This window comes from Centruroides vittatus, unplaced genomic scaffold (genome assembly GCF_030686945.1).
Source record: "Centruroides vittatus isolate TY-2023 unplaced genomic scaffold, ASM3068694v2 contig_1057, whole genome shotgun sequence".
Classification (NCBI taxonomy): domain Eukaryota; kingdom Metazoa; phylum Arthropoda; class Arachnida; order Scorpiones; family Buthidae; genus Centruroides; species Centruroides vittatus.
Genome location: NW_027120684.1, coordinates 1103829 through 1130032, shown reverse-complemented (window position 1 = coordinate 1130032; position 26204 = coordinate 1103829). Strand labels below are relative to the sequence as shown.

The 26204-nt window shown below is 31.2% G+C and overlaps 1 protein-coding gene across 1 annotated transcript; it reads right to left on the bottom strand.

Moving 5' to 3' along the window:
- Window positions 1-769: 769 nt before the first annotated feature.
- Window positions 770-22296, bottom strand: LOC136972361 (tRNA modification GTPase GTPBP3, mitochondrial). Its single transcript, XM_067266936.1, has 8 exons — window positions 21967-22296; window positions 19303-19438; window positions 15778-15931; window positions 15524-15596; window positions 14957-15100; window positions 11085-11250; window positions 1278-1616; window positions 770-1182 (listed from the first exon to the last, which is right to left on the bottom strand). The coding sequence occupies exons 1-8, from the start codon at window positions 22226-22228 to the stop codon at window positions 951-953; spliced, it is 1506 nt and encodes a 501-aa protein (XP_067123037.1). The 5' UTR covers window positions 22229-22296; the 3' UTR covers window positions 770-950.
- Window positions 22297-26204: the final 3908 nt, after the last annotated feature.

Genomic DNA, 26204 nt, shown 5'->3' with positions numbered 1-26204 from the left:
GGGGACATGTGTTCCAATGTACGGGTACCCCCTGATAACAATATAAACAGGAAGTGACAATGTAAAATATAGTTGAAAGGTTCGCTACATGCAAGCATACCCTAGCGATCCATAAAAGTTTCAGATTGAGGTTTGCTACTGTAATTAGACATACAACATAAAATATTCTTTACAGAAGTTTCCGAATTGTATCTTACATATACGGAGGATCTGATATATAACCTAATATTCTTTGTACAATAGATCTAAATTTTGTGTTATAACTTTAATATATGCTGGATGTAGCATTTAGGCTATATCCAAACATTCAAAATGAACATATTTTTTAATGACATAGTACCGTTTAACAAAATGCATATGACCCAAAATAATCTTATCATCAGTTATATAAGTTATTTTCTGAGTCAACATAAGTTATATGTATATTATACAACTAGGTGTTACATTATTCACAAAATATTATGTACCTGCTTTATAAAATGTAACCTTAAAAATTTTCTAAGAATGTAGCTTCAATTTTAAATACAGTACTGTATAGGGGAAAAGTGCAGTTCACTATACAATGGAATTCTGGAAATCATTGTAGTCATAATGCAAGGATCACTTACAATAGCCCAAAATTAATGAAATAGCATTATGTTGTAACAACATATCTGTATTATATTAAATCTGGTATATTATGTATATATATTTTATATACTGTATAACCTAATACAGTGATGGCAAAACTTATTCTGAAGGTGGGTCAAAACTGAATTCAAAATTTATTAATTCCAAATCACAAATAAATTATTTAATTTGAGTAATGATCAAAGCCCTATAGAAAAATGAGAATTTTACAGAAAAATATAGGAGTAAGGGCATAAAGGTGAGTGGCTGAGATTTCTCAAGATCCCACAAAAATTTCATTATAAAATTTCTTATTCTTTATTTATTATTTTTAAATATAATTATTTTCCAATGCAAAAGTCTTTAAAAATAACATCTAAAATATCTTCTGTTGTTACTTTTCCATTTATTTTACCCAATTGTAATAATCCTTTACGAAGATGATGTGCAGCAATTACAATATCCTTATTTATTGTATCAAAATAACTGTCTAAGTTGTTTACACAGTTAGCAAGGTGCATCCTGTGTCTCTCTCGAGTTAGCATTGGATTTTCCACTAGAGGATTTCCACACCTTAAATTTACAAATATATTTCATGTTTATAACATTAACCAAATTAATATAATGAAATATATTTTAATATAAAAAATATTTTATGAAATACTTACAAGATTTCAATTTTTTCCTGTAATAATTTTAAAAAATCTTCTAAACCTGTTTCTGTTTTACATGAAATTATACAAAGCTGGAATTTGAGTTGTGCTAGATCTCTGATAAACTGTTCCAATTTCTCAATTTCATTGTAACTCAACAGATCATGTTTGTTTATAGCAATAAAAGTCATAGGTTGTTTCTTATTGGTCTGTGAATTTCGAAATTCATTTGATGACATTCCAATGTCATTTAAAAGTTGAGCAACAACGTCAATAGACCTTTTACCATCTTTCACCAATTGGATTGCTTCATTGGCTTCAATCATAATTATCATTAAATCTGAGTGCAAAGCACTAAAAAAATTTATTAAAATTAATATAAAACAAAAACATACAGAAAATTTTATTTAATAATTATTGTTATATCACAAAGAAAAACACCTTTAATGATTTAAAAATCCAGTAGAGTCCTGATTACTGAAACCTGTTTGTCTGAAGTAAATTTTGAGAGTACTTTGCCACAAAAAAAAGAGAACATATCAAAACACAGTTCATTTCATATATCTTGACCAAGCACAGTATTTGAAAAGAGAACTAAAAGTTTTAAAAATAATTTATTCTAGGACTTCAGATAATATGAATTTTAAAAAAAGATTAGAGAAACCTTAATTGTAATCAAAAGTTTATGTTTGGTTTAGTAAATATAGTTATAAATAAAATTTTAAAAGTGTTTTGCTGTAAAATTTAAGTCATTATCACACTTGCCAACTTTTAGAATGGGGAATAGCTGGGATGTTGGTAGAAAAATACTGTGTTTTGAATATAAATGCTGACAGCATAAAGAATGAAAAAAATTCTTTATTAACATTAATATTGCACAATGCTTATATTAAATACCTTTAATAAACAAAATTTAATTTTATCTATGCATATGATAAAGCTATTGTCATAAACACTGTCAAGAGTATGGCAACAGCTTTATACTCTTTAACATCACAATGTAAATAAAAGTCAAGTATTTCACAGATCACATCATGAATCTACATCCAGATTTATTGTGTGTTTCATCTTGATGGGTCATGAGTCTTGATATTGCATGAGTGCCTCCCGTTATATATAGGTTTGCCATAATTGCCAAGCATTGATACAGGATATTTATTTAAATGCTAAATAAATAAAACTTGAAAAAAGTGGGTAGGTAATGGTTTATTTTACTCTGATATAAAATCAATAAAGTTTAAGCAATCTAATAAAATGAATGTGTAGGATAATAAAAAAAGATGCAAGGCTAATCCTTTTTAGCCCAGTCACATTTTAAAGTTGATTTTACTTTCTTAATTATATCATTTTCTTCTTTCACATAATTATAAAATTGGGTGCAAGTAATTGCTTCAATTGTCTCCACTGACAACCATCTGACCATTGAGTTGACATTAGGGAAAATATTCTCTCCTCATTTGCATTGTGGGCTGGAATGTATAGCTTCATTAGACATGACTTCTGATCAATATGCTTTGTATCTGCAAAAAACTTCATCCATTTCTCTTCCATACCCAATTTCATGGTTGCTTTGCAGTTTTGGTTGGTATTATTTTTCTCTAAATAATCTTTTAGATACACAAACTGGTTGAATAGAATCTGTGTTGCCAATTTTGATGTTTCCTACTTGTAAATATTTAACAGTACGTTCTATTCCTTCTCATTCAGGAACTTGGTTGAAAGTCATCCAGTCAAATGTATTGAATTTTTGGAATGATTGTGACCATTTCTCAATATATTCCATAGCAGTATTAAAGAAATCGATAGCCTGTTTTCAAAAGTTTCCACTTTGGTGCTGCTTCTAGAATCAAGCTTTAAGCAATTCAAGATTTGTTTTGTCACCATTTCAAGAAAATTGGATTTTTTTCTTTCAATCATATTTTGTTTTGTCTCTTGTAATACAGACTTTACTTCCAGGACTGTATTGCTTGATTTTCTATTTTTTTCAGTTTGAGTTTCAAATGTATTAAGCTGTGAATGCAAGAAGCAAAAATAAGCTTCACTCATTGGATCATCAAAAAAAACTTTAATAACTTTTGGTGGTCTCTCTTTGTTAGTAAAAAAATCTTTTAATGGCTGCCACAGTTTCAATGTTCTTTCAACTATGGGTAAAAGTGATAACCACCTGGTCCCAACATAGGATAATAAGTTTTTGTGGGCAACATCAACATATTCGCAAAGCCCTTTGAATTTTTCAGTCCTCACAGTGTAAATGCAAAAGTAGCATTGGTAATATGAGAATTACAAATAGAACACAGTGCTTCAAATTCAGTTCAACCTTTTTTTCCATAAATGACCAATTTTTGGTATATTCATCTTTAAAATGACACTTCCTCTTTGGCATCTTTTATTACAGGTATAAAAATGGTTTTACCTAAAAAAAGACTTGATATGCAGGAGCGAGCAATTATTTATTTTATTACATATTAGTGAAACAAATTAGAGTTCACCGAGCTCAGACAGTTGAGACTGACAAATTCAGTGCATCGCCACACACCAGCCATCTTATGCAAAGTTTAATAAGAAAATGGGACAAATAGTAAATTGGGACTGAGTAGTGAAATATGATGACAGTCCCATATATACGGGATGTATGGCAACTCGAACAGGTGCTCACAGAATAAAGCAAACAATGGAAATTAAATATTTAGGTGTTATTCTTGACGAGAGGCTTAACTTCACACCACACATCAAATACGTCAAGGATAAAGCTAAAACGATGGCCAACACCCTCATTAGTATTGCTAAGAACACATGGGACCTTGGCCCTAATGCTACTAAGCTTATTTTCAAGGGTTCATCTGGTTGTATGCCTTTGTGCAATATTTTTCTTTGTTAATAATTTCTTTTGTTACAATGTACTCATGACAGTTACTATCATTTTATTGACTCACTGCAATTATTACAGACAATGATTTTTCTGATTGTAATTTATTTCTATCTCTGTCTTACTTTTTCTTATCATACTGAATATTTTTTTCTCTTGCTTCATACAATGCAGGGAAGGCTCTGCAATGCTGTATGGCAAAACCATCATCAGCTTTACTATTTTACAAGACTACAACTCTTTGTAAAATCCCACAAATCTCAAAGAACTATCTAGTTTCTTTTCTTGAGAAAGTTCATACCATATAGCCTGTATGTTCTTAAATGATGAATCAGATGTTTCTTCATTTTGGGCAGAGAAATTGTAGCACTGCTCAATAATTTGGTCTAACTGTAAGGAGAACTCATTTCCTTCCAGTGATAAATTGGCCATGATTGATTTAACTGCTAATGTGATAGTACTAATGTTGCCAGACTTGAAGATGCAATTTATCATATTTACCATTTAAAATTATTATATTTGAGCTAAAATTCTCATATGTATACCAACGTACATATATAAAAATATCAGTATTGGTTTTTTCCTAGTTGACAAATCTGAGAATGTTTTTCTGGTTTGCTTCAGTCATTTGTAATAAAATACAATGTCTTTGGCATATATATTAATATTAGGCTCATTAAATAAAGTGTTTATGTGATAATATCAAATTCTTTAAAAATGATGACAAAAGAGAAAGCAGGCCTGTCCACTGACAGAGCATACAAAACACTGCTGGTCAGTGCAAAACACTGATGGCAAATATGCATCATGTTCAATAGATAGTTCTAAACTAAAAAAGACCAAATGTATCATATGCAGCAATATGCTTAAAATCCAGTTTATTTAATATACAAAGCATTGTGTTTTCTGAAATTTTGATTATCAAAGATTAATCAGGATAAGATTTATTAAGATTTTTAGTTTAACCAGAAATAACAAGAATATAGATCCAGACAATGTTCATTCATAATACAACTTGATTAACATGACATCATTCTTCGTTGTTAATTTCATAAATGTAATAAAATATCACTAATCCATTTAAAGAAGGTTAACTCCATTGAATAAATGGTGTTAAAATAACTTAGCTGTTCAAATATTTATTGAGATTAGCTAATTCTGTTTTGTTTAAATACGAAAAATTAATTGGGTTCAAAGACTTGATCAACATTAACTTTTATCATGTAAATGTAGTATAACAGAGATGAGAGCAAAGTCATATAATAATTGATAAGAAATGAATGCCAACTCATACTTTATAACTGATTATATTGGATTAATTAGCAACATATAGCTAGCTTAAACAAATTGTCTTTTAATACTAATGGAGGCAAAAAGCAATAAATGTGTCAACCTAACCATATACAGCGCTATTCAAAAAGAACTTCCTGATTTTGTGATTTTCTTGCGGGGGAATGTATGGAACATATCATTATTATATGGGTGGACACAAGACACAGGTACATCTGTCTTGTGTCCACAGGTATTTATGCAAATAGTCCTAAGCACTTCTAGTTCCACCCTTTGCCACAACACAACATATGATGGTATCTGGAAAGGAGAAGGCATTTTGTGTCCTGCAATTTCATAAAACAAAGTCTGCAAGACTGGAGAAGACTAGTGGAACATCAAAACAACAGAGCAAACCATACACCCAAGCTGAATCTCAAGTTTGAAAATTTTTATTTAATTTTCACAGTCAGTAATTATTCAAGCAGAAGGGAAAAAAATATTTGGCATTCAATATTTTGGTTTCTGCTCTACATCAATGAGAAAAATTCAGATCAATCAATTCGAGAAAACATGTTTTGCCAGATATTCAATCAGAAATTAACTACGGTTTTGGAAGCCCTAGGTCTGATCTATGTGAAACATGTGAACAGTTTAAGATTGGTAAACATGCAGTAACATTGCATGGAGGCAAAGCAGAAGCTGCACATATAAAAGTGAAGCATAAACTTCACTTAAAAAAGATGAAGATTTTCAGGACAAAATTTAAAAAATCCAGCAACAAGTTGCATAACTTTCCCAGCTATTGTGAGATTTTATTTTAAAAACAACTTTTACATTATTAATCATAATAAATAAAATTGTGTGTGGCACTATCTGTTATCAGATTTTGTTATAAAAAATGTATTATTATTATTATTATAAAAAGTCAAAAATCTTAATTTTGAGAGTAGCAATGAGTTTTATAAAAAAACTGTAAATGCTAATAATGAAGAAAATCTTCATGAAGTCCGATCCTCTCGACATATGATACACGGCTCCACTCCACTCCTCCCATCCCCTCAACCTTTAACCACCAAAATTTAATAGCATCAATCCCCCTTATTTACAAGTTACAATACCAAATTTAATTTCTTAATCATTACCACATCCTGAGCTATTAAAAGAAATAGAAGCCTGTCCCCACACACACACACATGGAATTTTTTACTTTTTTGTGTTTAGAAAGTCTCAAAAAGTAGCAATTTGCAAAAAACCCAAAAGGTCAAATCTTGCATGATTTCTATATTTTCTCTTGTTATGTATACATAACAGCCAGGCAAGTAATATGAAGTGAAAACCCCTGCTGATACCATAGCAATATATATGGATTATAAGAAAAATCTGTTGCCTGTAACAAACATTTCTGGTGAATACTAGACAGCTCTGAATTCACAATTTCAGAGTCATAAATCTGGGAACAGGTAAAACAACCTTAAACTGTTATGCTGACTCTTTACTTAGCATGATTTTGAGGCACTTCAATTGCCTTTGTCACTGTTGCCAAACTACTTGAAGGTGGCCTTCAAGTAGTTTGGCAACAGAGTACTGCGAAAACATATATTTTTGCATGGTGGTTTTGTTGCAGCCACTCGGCATGAAGCAACCATAATTCCAAGTGTACATAACATCATATTTTTACCCATCATCCTTACAGTATAGTATGAAAATTTCAAAATGGTGCAAAAAAATTAGCAAATATTAGATTTAAAAAATTAAATACAAAATTAAATTGATAAATATAAAACTTTTATTTTAAGTTGAAAGTTTTGCTGCCATTTTAAAATTTCCCTAATTCATTTCAAATCACCTATTTTGTGCAAAATGTGTAGGCACACAAAGCAGCCATTGCATCTCTCTATGAATCATCAGGTAATAGCACATGATTATGTTAAGTGGAGAGCCAGCATTATAGCAAACAAACTGGCAATAAAGGGCCTAATGAAGTAATGTCAAGTTAAACAAGATTATCATCTTGAATAAGAAAAAAAAAATCACAAAAAGCTTGTGATCTCCTCAGATAACTGCTTTAGTCAAAACAAGAATAGATACTTACATTATTTTCTATATAATTTGGCAGCTAAAAGAATGTTTGAAACTACCACAGTAAACTATCCCATTCCTGCACATTCTATGAATCAAATAGATTGCTCCTTTTCAAAAACTGAAAAGAAAAAATGTAGGGTTGAAAAATTGTCCTCCCCTGACAAATAGATTGAACTTTTCAAGTCAAGCAATAAAAGAAAACTTTTCACATTGCTTTCTTAAATGTGTGTGTCTTCACTCTGATCTTCAACAACATGAGGGTGATAAAATCGTTGTTATACAGGACTGAAAAGCAGGAATATAGCCAAGGGTTAAAAAGTTACTGGTAGGAAAAGCATTAACATTAATCTTTGAAACAAAATCACTTAAAGTACAGAATAGGCAAACCATGACTGACTCATTTGATTTCATGATACTTGAAAAAAAAGGCAATTTCAGAAGAACTGACATTGGAACCAGACCAGATTATAATGGTAACACTAAAGAAAGCAAGTTACAGGATGTAAATTATCTTCTTCAGTATATTGATAAAAAGTGGTAGCAAAATGTAAGTTCTATCAGAATCTAACAGATGATAAGGAGAAAGGAAATACACAATCATTGGCTTTGTTTTTAAACTGTTTATGAAAAGCTTTAAGCTTCTTTTTGTCTATAGGTTTATGCCTATACTTGAAAATTACTTTTTAGAAATACAAGGACTTTTAAACATTTCAAAATATTACATTAAGAAGTATATAAGTCCACATTTCTGATAAAAAAAATTATACTGATCAAGTGAACTCATCATCATCATCATCATCAATTCATCTTTATTTGTATTAGGCCTTGGCCTGTTACAAGGGGAGTTTTGTTTAACATTCATTAAATAAGCAATTATGTAGTTACAAATTTTTTAACAAAATTATACAAGTTATAAATAGATTTTAACGTAGCCACATGGAAAAAATAGACATTTCTTTTCCGAGGAGCACTCATTTAAATTATTTAAATCGGAACTTTGTCTTAGGAATATTGTTTTTTTCGCATCCACAAACCAGATAGAATTTAGAGAAGTTTTCTAAACACCTCGGACATACAATTTTAGAATAGATATAAATCTTGTTATCAATGGTTATTATGTCATTATTAAGGCGAAGCTGGATGAAGAACCCCTTAACACCAAAGGGAAAATTAAGCTACATATAATTATTGATATTAGGTATTATATTATATGAATTCGGCAGATTTCGTGTCCGGATATCCTCCACGTCAAGTATCAATGAATTCTCCATTACATTTCTAGTTAGTTGTTTACATAATTCTTCACTAATCTCCGGAAGGTGTATAAACGGGCCCATCGAAATCCAAAATTGTTAATTACTCTGGTCAGCTGACTTACCCAGTTCTTTCTCGATTCTGTTTGTAATGATTTCCGATATAATTGGTTCAAAAAAACTAAATAACAGCCGACCACTAAAAAAGACTCTGGTTTAATTCCACCAATGCGAATATAAAACTGGAAGTAGTATGTGATTGCACTAGATGACCAACCGATTTCCTAATTAATAGTAACAAACCTCCAGCTGGTCGACCAAATCTTTGTGGCCTTTGAGCATTTTGCTATATAAAATCCAAAACTTATCTTCTAGGGATCTCTTCCTTATCTTATTTATATCTAATATCCAAGTCTCTGTAAATCCTATTACTTCATGCGATTGTAAAAACTGTATGACAGGATCTTTATAGATTTTTTTAAATAGACCTTGGATATTCCAAAAGCTTATACTTATTTTGTTTAGGATAGCCTGAATATTTTCTTTGACTTGGTCTGGAGGTAACGAGTTTAATGAACTCTCCTGGTGAAGATTACAATTTTCCTTAATATTAGTCAGCTTTTTAACCTCTAGTTCCAATCTTTCTTGCTCACGACTCTCTGTATCAGCAGTCTGGCGACTCATAAAAAATAACTGATCTGAATTACTTCCTCCAAATTTAAATCGTACGTGAAGATATTACCATCTTTTATGAAATAATCGTCTCTGACCGTTATTTTATGTCCCTTTGCCTTTTCTTGACTTATCGTTAAGGTTAATTTTTTTCTTCTGATCCTGGATCTCTTACATAGATCTGCTATAAATAGAAACTTTCCCTTTCCTATACTTGCTAATTTTGATCTTTTTTTCCAAAATTCTCGCAAAATCGAGTTTCTTTCATAGATTGAGCTTAACGTAATTTTCACAATGGATTTATCGTCCCCACTTGACACTCTGACCAAACTATCAGGCAAACAATCAGGTAGTCCTAGTTTATTCTTAATATAATAATTAATCTCATCCGTGAGATCGTTTGTCTTAAACGGGAAGTTCAGGACTATAATATTGTTCTTTACCTTCTCGTTTCTCAAAGAATCGATTTGAAACTCCAGCTTACCTTGCAGTTGTTTACCAGTCTTAACTATCTGGTCGAGATCGGTTACTTTCTGGAAGGCTTTATCCAATTCCTCTCTCAATTCTCTATTCTCTTTCTTTAGTGAGGTTACTTCTGCTTTTATCGTACTTAAATCTGAATTTAATTGCGTAAACTTTTCCTGAATCAAAACGTATATTCCTTTTAAAGTATATTGAGTCTCTTCCGTTTCGTATTCATCCTCTTCCGCTACCAATCCAAAGTAGTCTTGAATGTTTGAGTCTCTCACTATCCCACTTTTAGTTATAGAGGGAGTTTCTACAATTTGTTCTTGTTCACCATGCATCAGATTCAATAACTCATTTCCTCTCGCTAATTCTTTCGCACTACCTTTCCGGGGTCTTCCACGCCCCTTTCTTTGCATATCTGCACGATCCATCTCCTGAGGAGATCTAGCCAAAGGGCCAGGGTTAGACTCTATCCCCGCAATTTGCAATAAGCACCTTATTAAACTTAATCTTAAAATATTTGTGTATTCGTAAACTTTCTGATACACCATATTCAATTACTTTCCACAAAGCTACAATAGAACGTCACTTCTAACCCCGAATAAAAAGTCACCAACACCGTCCACGACTCCCCCAAGTCTGATCAAGTGAACTGAAAAATGGTGATGTATTGGATTATTTTATGACTGTACTTTAGTTTAAATTAATTTTGCCTGCCAATATAATTATTAGTAATATTTCAGAACATAGCCAAGAGAGGACCCTAATAAAAGACAAATAGCTAGAACAATAAACGCTACTCATTCCAGTGTATGGCAATTCTTCACGAATACAGATTGTATCCATACAATTTATGAGTGCACTTATACCACATAATTTTCTTTCACAAGTATAGTTTTATCAATAGTGTTTGTGACTGAGTATTTATCCTCATTTTCTCAGGAATGTGGTATTTCACTGATACATTACAGTTACACTTAACAGCTAGTCCTCAACTTTTTCACATATATCTTAAATGTTTAAAATTGTTTTCCCTTCAATACATCTTAAACAGTTTAAACAATTTAATGCGAAAATAATCATTTAAATTTCACAGTTACACTCTTTAAATACAAACTGAAGAGATATAAAGAAATTAATAACAACAACATTTAAATTAATGTTATTTGTACTAAAGAATTTAAAAATAACACTTCATTGAACTTTTACCATTTTTTAGCTCTTTTAACACCCTCATTTTCAATCAAATCTTCTGTTTCTCTAATGCCAGCAGTATCTGAAATATGTACAGGATAACCACCAATATTAAGTGAACAAGAAATAACATCTCTGGTTGTTCCTGGAACTGGAGATACAATGGCAGCTTCTCTTTGGCCTGCATAAATATATGATATTGAGAATATTAAATACTGAAATAATCAGTACAAAATTAAATTAAGAATACTGTATATAAATTAATAATAAAATATTAAAATAAGAATGATATAAATCACACCTTCCAAAGCTGTAAATGCTTATAATAAATGACACCACACTTTCGGTACTTTTCCAACAATAATTTAAAAAAACCTGTGGCAAGCTTCTAAATTGTGTTTAAAAAGCTGAGGCAAGCTCCTAAAAGGGGGGTTGAAAACGTTTGTTGCAGTAAATCATTGCTGGAAAAAATATGGAAGATGTAGTGTAATTAAGTTTAAGAATATACAGATGAATATACAGATGATAAATAATCAGTACAAAATTAAGTTAAAAATAACTAAAAGTATACAGTTTCTTCTACATATAGATTTATTTAAATTTTTATGCTAGTTTATATCATTTTTGGATTCTAATAAGAAATTATTTGATTTAATAAACTATATTTAGCCAATATAACTTTCTATTACAATACTATTGTAATATTCTATCATTCTGTAAACTTCAAAAACTTTGTGTAAACAACCTGTTTTTGGATGTCAGCTTCAAATGAACTTCATGTTTTCATAAGCGTAAAGGGTTATGAAAACCATATGCATTTTACTTTTCCAGCTGTTATATGTAAAAGAGGAAAGATATGACAATCAGTCAAAAACTGACCCAAGACTTTTATATTTTGAAATCTGGAGACTTTGAAACATCAAGAAGTGAAAAATAGCCTGATATATTATGGCAATCATTTGGCTTTGATTAATAATATAAGGTTTGGAAATGTTTGTGAGGCCCAAAAATAGCCCCCCAAGAAAAGAAATATGTACAAATTTGTTAAGTTAAATCCCAAGATAATAAATTATATAAGTGTTGAGTCGGCAACACCGGACTTTGACGTCAATGCTCATAAAAAGTAATGGGAAAAACAAAATTTTAGGTAAAGAAAATTTAGAAAGGAAAATATTAAAAATTTAAGATGCAGTTTAGAAAGCAAAACGAAACTAGAGCTTTGAAATGAGCGTAGGTGTCATAGTCAATGATTAAATGTGAGCAGTCTAAAAAATGGTGTCGAGTAAACCATCTCTAGCCGACCTTTGCCGCGACCTATACAAAGCTCCATTTACACCTGGAGACAGGTGGGAGACCAATTAGAAAGCGCTGAAGAAAAATCTGCCCAATTAGCAACAGTTCGATCTTGAAAAACTTATAAAAACCCCAACTTCAAGGACAGAGAGGGCTTCCTCGCTGAAATACTTCCACTGTGATTGTTGTTCTCTTCAAATTTTATTGTGCTTTAACCTGCTGATATTTTGTTTCTTTTCATTGCAAACACCATCTCGTCATCGCCCCTGGGTTCCATCACCGCAAAACAAAAACTCCTAGAAACCTCCAACTGGAAGGACAATGACATCCAAGACATTGTCAATCACTTATGTAAGCATTTTCAACAAAAATAAACGGTTTCTTTGTAAGACACTTGTCTTTTCTGCCTCCTCAAAACTGCCACCCGCATATGTACAGCCCTTAGCCATCCCAACGGTTGGGAAAAAAATCCCCCCATCTCGGCAAGCTTACATGTTTATATGTATATATACATCATACTGAACTAAAGTAATAGATGGTAATAGGAGTCATCCCTAGTTGGCATCATGAGTAACTGTGGATGGTTATATCTAAGATTAAATATGCCTGGAAGTGAAAAATCACTCTGAGGTCTGGGTAGTGTAACCAGCAATGCGGTTGCTTGGTAAGAATGAGTTGCGGGTTTGAATCTTGTTTCAAGTCAAGATTATTCTAAATTAATTAAAACTTAGTATAATTATTAAATTTGATAAGAGTACCTAATGTCTACCTCTAATGCCAAATTACTTTAAATTTAATCATTAACACTAGTGAAAAATAGCCCAATATATTACAGCAATCATTTGGCTTTCAGACATACTCTAATCATCAAAGTACATGAACAATAATGTATTGTAGCTATTTCTGTGGTAATTATTGATAGTGCTAAATATTTCTGCTTCTCATTCAAACTTATGCACTGAAAAACTCTTTAGGAAAATCATGCACGACTGGTTTTAACTAGCACAGCATCATGTCTTGTTATTGTCATCTCTAAAAGGAAAACCCACACCCTTTTCCAAGAATTGCACATTTTGAGCACTTTTATATGTAAATCTTGACTCCAGACCTACTCAGTGCACTGATAACCCCTAATCACACACTCAACATGACAGCTTATAAGGTTTGTTGGCATACTGGATGCCAGTGTTAAGGTGATATTGTGCAGTGACAAGCTAAGACAAGTTTTCACTCGTCAGAGCACAAGTCGATTGGTGAGTCATCCTCAACAGGTCGAGATAGAATGTCAACCAGAGTGGACCTGATAGAAAGCTCAGCTCCTGATTGGTCGGTCAACGGATTCAAACTTAGATATAAGGCAACGTTGAATTGAGGAAAGGAAGACTCACCTAAGACTATATAACAAAAAAACAAGTCTTGACTAAGATCTTGTAGTAGAAATAATCAAGATGTATTGCTGTGTATCTCTGTAAATAGTGTAAAATAAATAGTCATAATTTGTGTTCAAGGAGTCGTAAGATGGTGTCTTTTTGATGGACCTATCCCAATTTGAACTTTATTTGAATTTTACTCCAGGTTAATGGAATTTTAGTGTAATTAATAATATAAAAGGTTTTTTAAATAAAATCTCATAACAGATGGTACCACATACAATTTTAACTTTTTCACCCAGAAAGTTACACAACTCATTGCTGAATTTTTCTTATGAAGTTGCATGCTTTAAGTCTGTTGAGTATTAACATACTCCAAAACTACCAGTACATTAAATGCTAAAATAATATATATTGATGATATAAAAACTAATAATACATAGTTTGTTCTCATACTTTTATTAGTCAAGTTTATTTTGAATGTTCTTCATCAAGAATATCAACTTAATTAGGGTTGCATACGGCAGAAAATAGAAAAATAAAATTGCATTGCCAAAGTTCCCAGAGGCTGCATATTAGGACTTCACCATGGTGTTTATCACTGGTATAAATAACAACATTGAATGCAACAATAAAGACATTTGCTCCTACTTCAAATGCTTCTACTGTTTAGAACAGCATTTGGGGTATTTTTTACCATATCATAAATGTTTAATTATTCTTTGTCTTTGCAAACACTTGTTTTCTATCAGTTGCATGAATGGGATCTATGCATCTTCTTCAACAAATGATTGATGATTGTTCTTCTGATATTATTTAGCTGATAATGTAATGCTGTATCACTGTTATTAGTTGAATGTTTCTTTTATCAGATAAACCTTATTAGTCTCATCATTGGTATTATTTTTCATATAGTTCAGCTGAAGTAGAACTTTAGCAGCAATTGTCCCAATGGCTTACTTTGAAAAAATGTTAATGTTTTTTCTTTTTAGTTATTTCTTTACACCCAAACAAACCTTGAACTTTATCAAAACATAATCAATCTGCAATAATTTAAATTATTTCAATACAGTAAGTATTTACTGTATTAAAATATTTTAAGTATTTACTTTTTTTGAAAAATAACTATCAATTCAGAAAAAAGAAGAGATAAATTTTTAATGTAGATCTACTTCATAAAAACTATAAATTTAAAAATTATGTATAAATTTAATATATACTTACAAATAATATTGAGAAGACTACTTTTTCCAACATTAGGTTTTCCTACAATAACTACATGAACTCCACCACGTATACGTTCTCCTTTTCTATTGTCTAAAAGAGCACTTTCTATTTCTTTCCTCAATTTCTTCAATTCTATATTTGCTAAAGAAAATAATAATATCATGTAACAATATGCATACTGTATAAAATTGTGTTATTAACATGATAATAAAATATTTATTAATGCAATGTTATTTAAATTTTTAATGTATTTTTTATGGTTTCAAATATGTTTTTAAAACATTTATGGAATCAAATATAATAATATATTAAAATATTTTTGGCAACTTTAATAGATATTTTTTCTAAACCATAAAAATTCAAAATAATTATTTAATTTTAAAATATTATTCTAACAATCATTTATTAAAAAACTACTGAATCAAGCTGTTTCTATTATACTTATTCAGAATTTTTAATAATAATATCAATAAATAAAAATCTAAGTTGATTTTTATTTATGAAAAGATTGAATATCTTTATTCAATCTTTTCATAATTCACACAAAAAAATTACAATTATTACCATTATCTAAAACATCTGATTCAATGTTTTCATCTTCACCAAAGTCAATAAAAGCTTCTACATTTGCCATACACTAAATTAAAAATAAATTTAAAAAAGTGTTTGTAATATTTTAAACTATAATAAATAAAAAAACAATAAGTAAGAAAAATTCAAAATATATTTCTTAATTTAGTTGAAACTTATTATCTCTTTAGAAATCTGCATTTCAAAAATCTAAATAAAACTACAAATAAATTCAAAATAATATTTGCCTTTTTCAATTTTTGTTTCCAAATGTCATATTTTTTATATAAAATTCCATCCAATTGTAATAAAGCTTGATGTCTTTGCATTTCTGTTTCTGCTTGTAAAAGATCTGAAAGACCTTCAACTTGAGTTAAGTCAAATTTTCCATTGAAAAATGCCCTGAATGTCAATGTTTTGAAATTTCATAAGTAAAATCCAAAAAACTAAATTATATTTTATTTGACATTTAATAATTTATATTAATCAAATTGTATATTTATAAATCAACAAGAAATTCACATCCTTTTTAATTAATAGTTAGTTAGATTAATGTACAGTACATTATCAGAAAAAAATATATATTAGTAAAAACTAAAAGAGGTTTATTTATTGAGAAAATTAATAATTATAATTTTCTCCCAATAAATTGATTTTTATATGGTATATAAAAGCATAGTGCAAAAATCCACATTTTCCACATCTGTAAGACTTCTCTATTATTGAAACAGTATTCAAATTTTAATCTCAAATAGTAAATATTCTTATGTTAAACATTTCATTTGCTAAATAACAAAAAGAAATTATTTGTAAATGTTTTAAAAATATTAAAAATATAACTTAGCGGGTCTCAAAGAAATTTTTATTAAACACAACTTACAGAATCTCTTAAATTACAATTTAAGGCACTTTTTTTTATTTCACTCACTCTTCTAATATAAGGAGATCCCATGTGACCAATATGCAAATAACAAGATTCACTGTTAGTGATCCACATTACAGTATACATAGTAGTTAAAATGTAACTTTTAATTTTATATAAAAATATTTTTAGATTATGATTTTTGTATTAACTATTGTGGTTTTACGTAAAATATTATCCAAACAAGAACATTTGAGATATAAAAAAATTGCACTAAGTAAAAGTTGTGACAACCTAGACAACAGTCAAATGTTTTCTTTGGTAAAGATGAACTTGGTGCTTGGAATCAGTATCCACAAGATTTTTACCTGTATTATTTTTTTCTACATTTTGCTTCCAAATGCAATGCTTATCTTTACCAAAGAAAGTTTCCTATGAAAAAATTTGATTGTTGTCTAAATTGTCAAGTGTTTACTTAATGCAATTTTTTTACATCTCAGATTTTTTGTTTGGATATCAATTGTTTTTTGGTTAATAATTGTATTATTACATCATGAGATAAGACAATGATGTACAATTCAGTTGGTGCTCAATGACTGCCAACTGAACACACTGCCAACCAAATGCTTTTATTATTCTGGATAACATTTTGAATGAAAATCGTTTGTTTACATGCAATTTTATCCTTATAAGCATAAAATTAAGCCATAATACTGAAATTGCTCTATGGGAAACCCCCCTGTGAAATCTTTTGATCTATTGACCCAGAAGTTTTGCTGGCCCCTCAGTGATAATGAGAAAGGCTTAAGTTTAAAATTTGTGCTTTCAAGATCCAGTAATTTTTTCTCTAGGAGCATCTGCAGTGCCAGATGAAAAAAAAAAGAAGAAAATACAGCTATTTTTTGGTGATTTTTGCACTTTTTAATTGTTTACATTTCGACAAATTCTTTATAGAAAATCTTAAAATTTTGCACACTACTAAGAAAACAATTATATTTTGAACAAGATATTCAGAATTACTTCAGCTGTTTGAGGACAGAGAAAAGTGACCCCTGAAAATCAGCAACTCTGATTCCTCTATATATAATCAGTCAGAGACTTTTTTACTTGGGGGGGAGAAACTGCCACGATCTCAATGTAATGTAAAGACATTTTACAAAAAACTTACTTACTGATGAGGGTCTTTGTGTCTGAAATGCTATTTGAGGAAATGGCAGAGTGCCACATATTATAATTTTAAAAATTTCTGTAAACAGTATTTAATAAAAATTACTCTCAATATACAATAGTTCCTAAGTCAGAAAGTAAAAGAAAATGAAAACAACACATTGAACCATTGAGATAAATAACACAATGGAATGCCAATTATGAAATTATCAAAACCTCTCATCTCCTCTTTTTTTGGCCCATAACTAACTGAAAAGATAAAACCACTGAATACTGAAAGTTGTGGGTTTGTGCCTCACCAATGGGTGCAACGTTTCTAATGCACCCTGATGCTACATTAGAAACAGAATTGGAAGGTATGCTAATAATTACATAGTGCTTTAACACTTCTTCCAGCAGTCATTTTTTAAATAATACAAATGTTTTCAGCCTCTTCAGCAGCCCTCTTCAGGTATATGAGCAGAAAAAATTTGAATGAGCTTCCAAAAGTTCCAAGAAATTTTAAAGCAGCCAATGACATTGGAGTATTCTATGCATTTGGAAATTTTAGAATTGGCTGACATCCAATGAAATTTGAATTTATTTGACATTTGTATTATTAAGAAAACAACTGTTGAAAGAAATGTTAAAGCACTAGGTAATTATTAGTTATCTTTGTTCTATCTTCTGGAATGTTTTTATGTTGTCCTATGCAATTATTTCTCCTAAAATGAATCAGAGATCTCACTGACCTTCATCAAAACCTTTTCAAAAATGAAAATCAATCCTAGTACAAATAAAAATCAGTAACTACTTTTGTAAATAAGGTGTTGTACTACAGTTATTTCATTTTATATACTACTGTATTGTACGACAAACATGTCAACATTGATTAACATGTCATTATTCAATTATCCAAACATTCACACATCTGAGCTGTGCTCAGTTTAAATTGATTTGGACATTTCATGTTCCACTGTAATATTATTACAGTGAGACATCAAATTTCCAAATCAATTGGGATTAGTCCAAATAAAAAATACTGTAACGTATGACATTTGAAACATTTTCAAGAATGTAAGCTTAATTAAAATTCTCAAAGGCAGAATATCACAGTTCCGAACAAATAATGTCTAAAGAAAGAAGTCTTCTTTAATATCAGAGATTCAGAGTATTTGTATCTTACTGGAAATTGTTTGTTAAAAAGACTTATATGAATAAAGAACAAAACAGAAAGAAATTAAGAAATGACTTTAATCAAGGTTTAAATATTTTAGCAATATCACCTTTATTCTTCTAACTCATTTCCACTAGATAATCATGATTGGAATTACAATAAGTTTAAAAAATAATAAGTTTATAAATTTTTAAATCAAATAGCATCTCACAAGAACTTTATTATTAATATTCAAAATTCAAATTATTGCTGATGGACTAAGTAAGTTGAAAATATTTTGAGTATTTTGTGCATAAATTCTATTTATTCAACAATTATCATCATGACCTTTTATGATTTCAACATTTGAAAACTCAAATCTCCTTTCCTATTGTGAATAATTGGAAAAAAAATTTATAAGTATTAAAAAATTATATTTTATGGAAAAAAATTATATTTATAGGAAGCATATTTTAGGCTAAATCTTTAATCTACTGAAGCAATTCCAATGGATATTCTTAAAACAAATAATGTTATTGTAAATACATTTATTAATAGCTACGTATTTGTAAATGAAATTAATAATAATACATTCGTAGAACACAATACCTTTTTGTAAATTCTCCTGGTTCTGCTATACGAAATCCTGACAGTTTTGATAAACTTCTTTGTACAGAAGTTATAACAGCTATTCCCCCATGAACATGAATTTCACACATATCTTCACCACTGAAACTATTAGGACCTAAAAAAAAATTATTAAACTTTAACTGTGGTCATAAAATCTAACATAAATAAATTACGAATGCATTATAATAAAAATTAGTCATTGTTTTAAACTGAATTTGAAATTGTTGAACAGAAAATAAATATTTAATTGTTCTTATAGACAAATATGAATAATCATAAATATTTTAAAAGTATAAATACAAAAGATTTAAATAAATCATTTGTAAGATGCTAAAGTTATGGATATTACTTATTTCTGCACATATAAAAAGTATACTATTACAAATTTCTGTGAACCTGTTACCTTTTCCCCAATAACATCATAGATCAGTATAATCATGACCGCTATATAGTGGATTATCAAAAGAGTTTTTGTTTAGATATTGTAGGCCTTTTTATAATGTAATCCTCATAGTACTGTGCAGTGTGGGTGGAAATAAATCTTGAACATATATGTTTTAAATTGTAGATTGTAATTAATGTCAATTTCTCTGCAAATTTGTTCTAAAACAGATATCTATATATTTTTCTGTATGGCTGATGAGAGTCTTGTGTACTGAAATGCATACCAGTAATAAAGTTGCATTCTGATGATAGGAGTGTCATTTTGATGTTACCAGTAGAAATGTGATATCTCTGTTATCTCTACTATAGTATTTGAGATATTTAGTACAATTTTGTTCACCCATTTTGAAGTGCAATAACTCCCATACCTTTTTGTCAAACATTTCTGAAATTTTGTAGGAAAATTTGTATAGTAGGGAAATTGATGCTATTACATTTTGGGGGCTAAAGTTCAAGGGGTTGGGGAGATAGAGAGGGGTCATGTGTCATATCTTGAGTGGGGTTGGACTTAATGAAGATTTTACTCATTAGTTAGCATTTATAACTTTTTTATAAAACTCATCTCTACCCTCAAAATTAAGCTCTCTTCCATTTTATAGTAATTAATATCATCAAAAATTTAAAATAAAATTTTACCACAGATGGTAAGTCAGAATTTTAAAGACTTTTTTTGCCAGGAAGATATATAACTTTTGCTGATTTTTTCCAATGATACAATATCATGATCAACCAATGACAGTATACCACAGGTCCTATTCAGATAAGATAGAACACCTGCTGAGGGTTCTGTATATACAATATAAAAAAAACAGGCTTGTTATATATATATATATATATATACACACACACACTTATTGCACCAAGGAGTTGTCCAAATTGAACAAAATTGTACAAGTGAGTGTAATTGTGATATAAGTAAGTGATTACAAAATGAAAGCAAATGGATCATTTATTGCAGAAAAAACTACAAATAAAAAGACGGTCTAGTATCCTGTTGGGCCACTTCTAGTGTGAATACATGATATGATATGAGCAGGCATGGAAGTACTGTATGGTGTCCTGCAGCATATCAGTCCACAGTTGCTGCAAATGGTCCTCTACATAGGTCAAACTCCTAGGCTATCCTAGGCTATGGCAAGCCAGAGAAGTGTGGCAATGACAATAAGTGTTACAGGACTGTCCTGTGACATCCTTTTAGCGTATGGTTGAGCATTGTCCTGTTGGAAAATGGCTCTTGAGACCTGCAATGAGAGACAACATATGTGACTGCAAGATGTCGCAAATATACAACTGGACTGTCATGGTCACTTGGATCATTACTAGAGGTGACAAGCTGTCATATGTGATGGCACCCAAGACCACCATATCAGCTGTGGGAGCAGTGTGCTGCTCCAAAGCATTAGCAGGATTGAGGCGTTTACCACAGGGCATCCAGACACAAACATAGTCATTTCAGTGCCCAAACAGAATCTGGATCTGTCACTGTAGATGTTCCTGCTCCATTCTGCTACAGTCAAATCCTGTGGGGAGAAACACCACTCCAAACAAAAGCAACAATGGGTGGCTGTCAACAGCAAGCACACATAATGGCCACCACAATACCAAATGTTCTTCACCCATGCACCTTGAAATGGTACAAACAGACACAGGGGCCTGTAATGATGGCGCCACCTGTCTGGATGGTGAACAACAATGTAGTCAGCTGTGTGCATGCTGGAGAACAAGGCATCCTCTCAGTTATTTGGTAAGTTGACCATCTGGCTTCTCTCAACCTGATGATTCTTCCCCTCTCAAACTGTTAGTTAGTTGTTCATATGGTCTTCAATTGCAATGTAAAGGCATCTCTAGTGATACAGCAACAGGTAAACTACAAAAAGGATGCCTTTTTTGTGCTTTTTTTATAGGCCAAGGTGGAAGCACTTTAACACTCTCTACTGGCATTATGCAATGAGCCATCATGCTATAACTCTAATCATTTTCATATCTGCTTGAGACTTATTTGCACGCCAAGTTTCTCAGCAATATGACTCCTCCTCCTTGGTGTGCTAATTTTTATGGCAATAAGTGTGTGCGTGTGTATAAATACACTGTATTTGAATGTGAACCGAGATCATTTTATAAGTTATCAGTAAATAAAATGAGTAAAAGGTGTAAAATCATAATATGGTGTAGAATTACACATCAATCCAGATTTCTTACCAGGAAACCACGACACAAGACCTATATCTAATAATTCTCGAGTTTCCGGATCGGTTAATTTTCTTAAGATAAGTTTTCTAGGCTCTGGAAGAGATTTAAGTCTAGCCATGTCTGTCATGACTTTATATGCAGAGGGACCAGATACTCTGATCACAGCTATAGCACATCGTCCTTGGCCGGAGGACAACGCATAAATTGTCTTGCCGGATATAGATGCATTCGAAGAACACCGTCGAAAAAAGTGACGAACGGTATTTAACATTACACTTAAAACGAAATTGAGATTTATCCAAATAACACGTGTAGTTATTTACTTGCCATGCCATTTAATTTCCATTAATCGTAAATGCGACCTCTACCGACATCACAGATTTCACACTGACATATTTACATGATATTTCATTTTCAAAATTAAATATTTATTTATCTTGATTATTAAAATTATATATTGCTTAAATATTCAAAATAATTTTTAAAAACATTTTATTTATTTTTTTTTTAAAGTAATGTGTTTGGGAAAGATCCACCGTGTAACAAACCGCGCATTCTTTTATTCAGCGCGCTTGCAGCGCTTTTAGCGCATGTGTTCAATTATTAAGCCTACTGCCAGCGCGCTTAAGCTACGCTTTCAGCGCACTGGCAGCACCTCTCGACCACGCTAAAAATACTGCTTACAAGATGGACGCCTCCGTGAAGAAGTATCTTTTTCGATTACCAAACGATAAACAGTTTTTTTGCTACATTAAATGAGCAGATTTTTAACTCCTTTGCTTCAAGTATCTTTTTAATAAATGTGAAATGTATAATAACAAAACGAAATATAAGAATCTATTATTATTGTCTTTGTTTATGAAGTCAAACCTACCGTTAAAAGTTGGTTTATGAAATACTGTTTCTAATTTTTATTTACAGATTCTAGCAATTTACTGCAATATTTGAGAGAGAATAAAATTTTGCCTTCTGAAGTAGACTTATCATCATTAAATCATTTAAAAATACATAAAGTGTTAATAGAATCAGTCAACGCCAATGACGCAAATAAATCATCATTTCTACGTTTTCTTATAAAAAACATCGAACTTAATGGCTTTTCTTCTAATAATACTGAACAAACGCACGTAAATATAGCAGTAAGAGAATCATCGTTTACATCGGCCATTTTGAGATAGCTTTCTCTCCAGCAAAAGTGTTTTCGACCGTCAGCAGCAAAAACGTCACTTCCGGTAGCAACTGCTCAGCGCACTGCTGAATAAAAGAATGCGCGGAAAGCTTTAGTTACACCGCTGCAACTCGAACGCCCTCTGGCGGCGTCCCGGACTAATAGTATTGTTTATATTTCGTCGTGTTTTACAGCAAGTAGCAATTATGCACGAACCTCACATGTACATGAATATTTGAAAATAATTTTTAAATATAATTAATATAAACATAACAGTATAATATAAACGAAAAAAAATTAAATAAAAAAGAATTCCACACAAGGAACGATCCCACAACGTTGAGACCTAGAAGCTCAAGTTGGACCGGCGCGCTCCTACGAGCCACTGCCAGTCGAGGAAAAAGTGACAGTTTGAGCCTTTTAAGTGATTGTCCGATTTTCAACTTTTGGTTTTTGCCGTTGCATTTCATACTTGGCACATGTCAGTCGTTAAGGATGCAAAATAACCTAATCGAGTTTGATCAAAATCAATAACCTTGACGTCATACCTCCCTACATATCATTTATAAAAATTTTTTTTAAATATTACTTCAGTTCCTTAAGCAGTTGCTTGATAGTATACTAAGCGATACACCTTAATGTGTAGCTTGAAAACTGCTGTACTACCGCTTTTTAAACTCACATTCTGGCCATTGTAACGTGTGTTGCTGCTTCCGATGTTTTGTAGCACAAACTTTTTGTACATCGTTGTTGTTTAAAAGTTATTCTTTTCACTATTTTCATATTTCTTGTAGAAATTTCTGTAGCGTAACGTAAGGAACGAAATATTCTTAACCGCAACGTTCGACAGATAAGAATTTCTTATATTTATAATTGGCGCCGCCATTTTGAAATGAACAGCTCGCTAGAAATTGAAAGTTATTTTTTTATTATTATTTTGATATTTCTTGTACAAATGTTTCAGCTCACGTAAGAAACGAAATATTCTTAATTGTAAAGTTCGACAGAGTAAAATTTTTTTATAATTTCACTGGCCACCGCCATCTTGAAATTGATAGTTCGCTAAAAATTAAAAGTTATGTTTTATTTTATATCGATTATTTTTGTAAAAATTTAATTAGCAAAACATTGCGTAACGTAAGGAACGAAATATTTTTAATCGTAACGTTCGACAAATTAGAATTTGTTGTACAGAAGACTCCTGTATAACACAAATTGATATAACACATATTCGTATAACACGGCGAAAAAATTGCGATCGTATTCGGATAACACGCTAAAAGAGACTCGTATAACACGGCTAAACGGCATCGCCGACTCGTGTCGCGACAAAATTATTTGAATCTGGTCCAATAGCACAGATTCTTGAGTTTAAACGAGCACTAATCCTACTAAAAAACATTTATTATTCAACGGCCATAAAAATTATATCTTTATTAATGATGTCTCCAAAGTTAAGTTAATTTTTTGCGAAAAATTCGCTGATAAGGAAACACTCGCCAGCCGTTCGATGAGCAGCTCCACGACGAAAACAAGCTTAAGCAATGGCGTCGACGGACGGTGCACATACAGTAAGTAATCCCACAATTTTTTGTTTATTGCATAGTTTATATAAATTATTTTTTAAAAAATTATACGTGAATTGGAAATGTTGAGTCAAATTAGTTTAGAATCGATTAATTTTATGGAAGAAAACCTTTCAAACAGCCGTTACCCCTAAATTGCACACGTGCCGGGCTCTGATTGGGTCATGTATTTAAGTGACACGTACAGCAAGGATTTATATAGGTGGGCGAGTGGACTCCGTCTCCGCTCATACTGGCGGTGACCAGACCCTAAACACCGGAGTTCGATCGGGGTTCGCGCCTCACTCGGACGAGCTGGCAGCGGGAGTTTTTTCCGGGTTTTCCTCCTTGCACATGACGCCTGAATAGGGGCCAGCTTCCCCCAAGTCCTCCTGGAAGGCATTCCTATCTCTCTCGCGGGGGCCGTCTCCTATAAGGCCGACTTTGGTCGCGTCTGTGACCTCTCCTCTGTCTTCTCGGATTGGCTGTCTTCTATAAGGCCGACTCTCCGGTCGCCGCGCGACCATTATTCTGTTTCTTCCGGCGTACAAGGCCTAGTTGCCATACACGCCACTATCGAAGCATAGAAGAAGAAGGATTTATATAACACGGAACCTATCTACCCGGTTATAGAAGAGTCTACTGTAATTTTAATGGCGCCGCCATCTTGAAATAGAAAGTTTGCAACAAATCAAAGGATATTTTATTTTTATATCGATGTTTCTTGTAAAAATTTAATTAGCGAAACATTGCGTAACGCAAGAAACAAAATAATTTCAATCGTAACGTTCGACAAATTATAATTTGGTTTATTTTTAATGGCAGCCGCCATCTTGAAATAGAATTTTCGCTAGAAATAAAAACTTATTTTTTATTTTATATCGATTATTTTTGTAGAAATTTAATTAGCGAAACATTGCGTAACGTAAGAAAAAATATAATTTTAATCGTAACGTTTGACATATTAAAATTTATATTTCTAATGGCCGCCGCCATCTTGAAATAGAAAGTTTTCTAGAATTTTTTTATTATAAAACAAAAATTATAAATAAAGTTGAAATAGATATTTATATTATTTGCCTTCTGTTTAATATATTTTTATAAATTTATTTATTAATTTTTATATAGTAATAAATAAAATTGTTACATGTGCAAGAGGAAGTGCTTAAATAAAGTGAGATATTATCTTTTGCAAGTACTTTAAAGAGTTTACTTTATATAGAATGTAAAAAGCCCTCCCCCAGTTGTTCCGACATGGCAGAATAAGCTTTAAAAAATAAAAATCATTAAAACGAAAAATAAATTATTTACGCTATTTCGATGTTTGTTGAATTAAAAATAATCAGGTATTTTTACTAAATCGGCTTGATCGTTACGCGAAACGCAACAATACATTTTTCCATTGTTTCACTTTCTTTGTTGTAAGTGGGCGATTTTCGAATGAGAAAGAAACTTTTGCAATTTTTTGCTTCATTTCGTGAGAATAATTGCTTCAGATAAAAATGTAAGTAATA

Bases quoted from the DNA above. Each gene is read 5' to 3' on its own strand.
- LOC136972361 (XM_067266936.1), bottom strand. From the start codon at position 22,228: ATGTTAAATACCGTTCGTCACTTTTTTCGACGGTGTTCTTCGAATGCA. The intron at 15,932-19,302 runs GTATTGTGTTCT...ATTGACATTCAG, and splicing joins CCAGGAGAATTTACAAAAAG to GGCATTTTTCAATGGAAAAT. The intron at 15,597-15,777 runs GCAAATATTATT...TTTTTAATTTAG, and splicing joins GGAAACAAAAATTGAAAAAG to TGTATGGCAAATGTAGAAGC.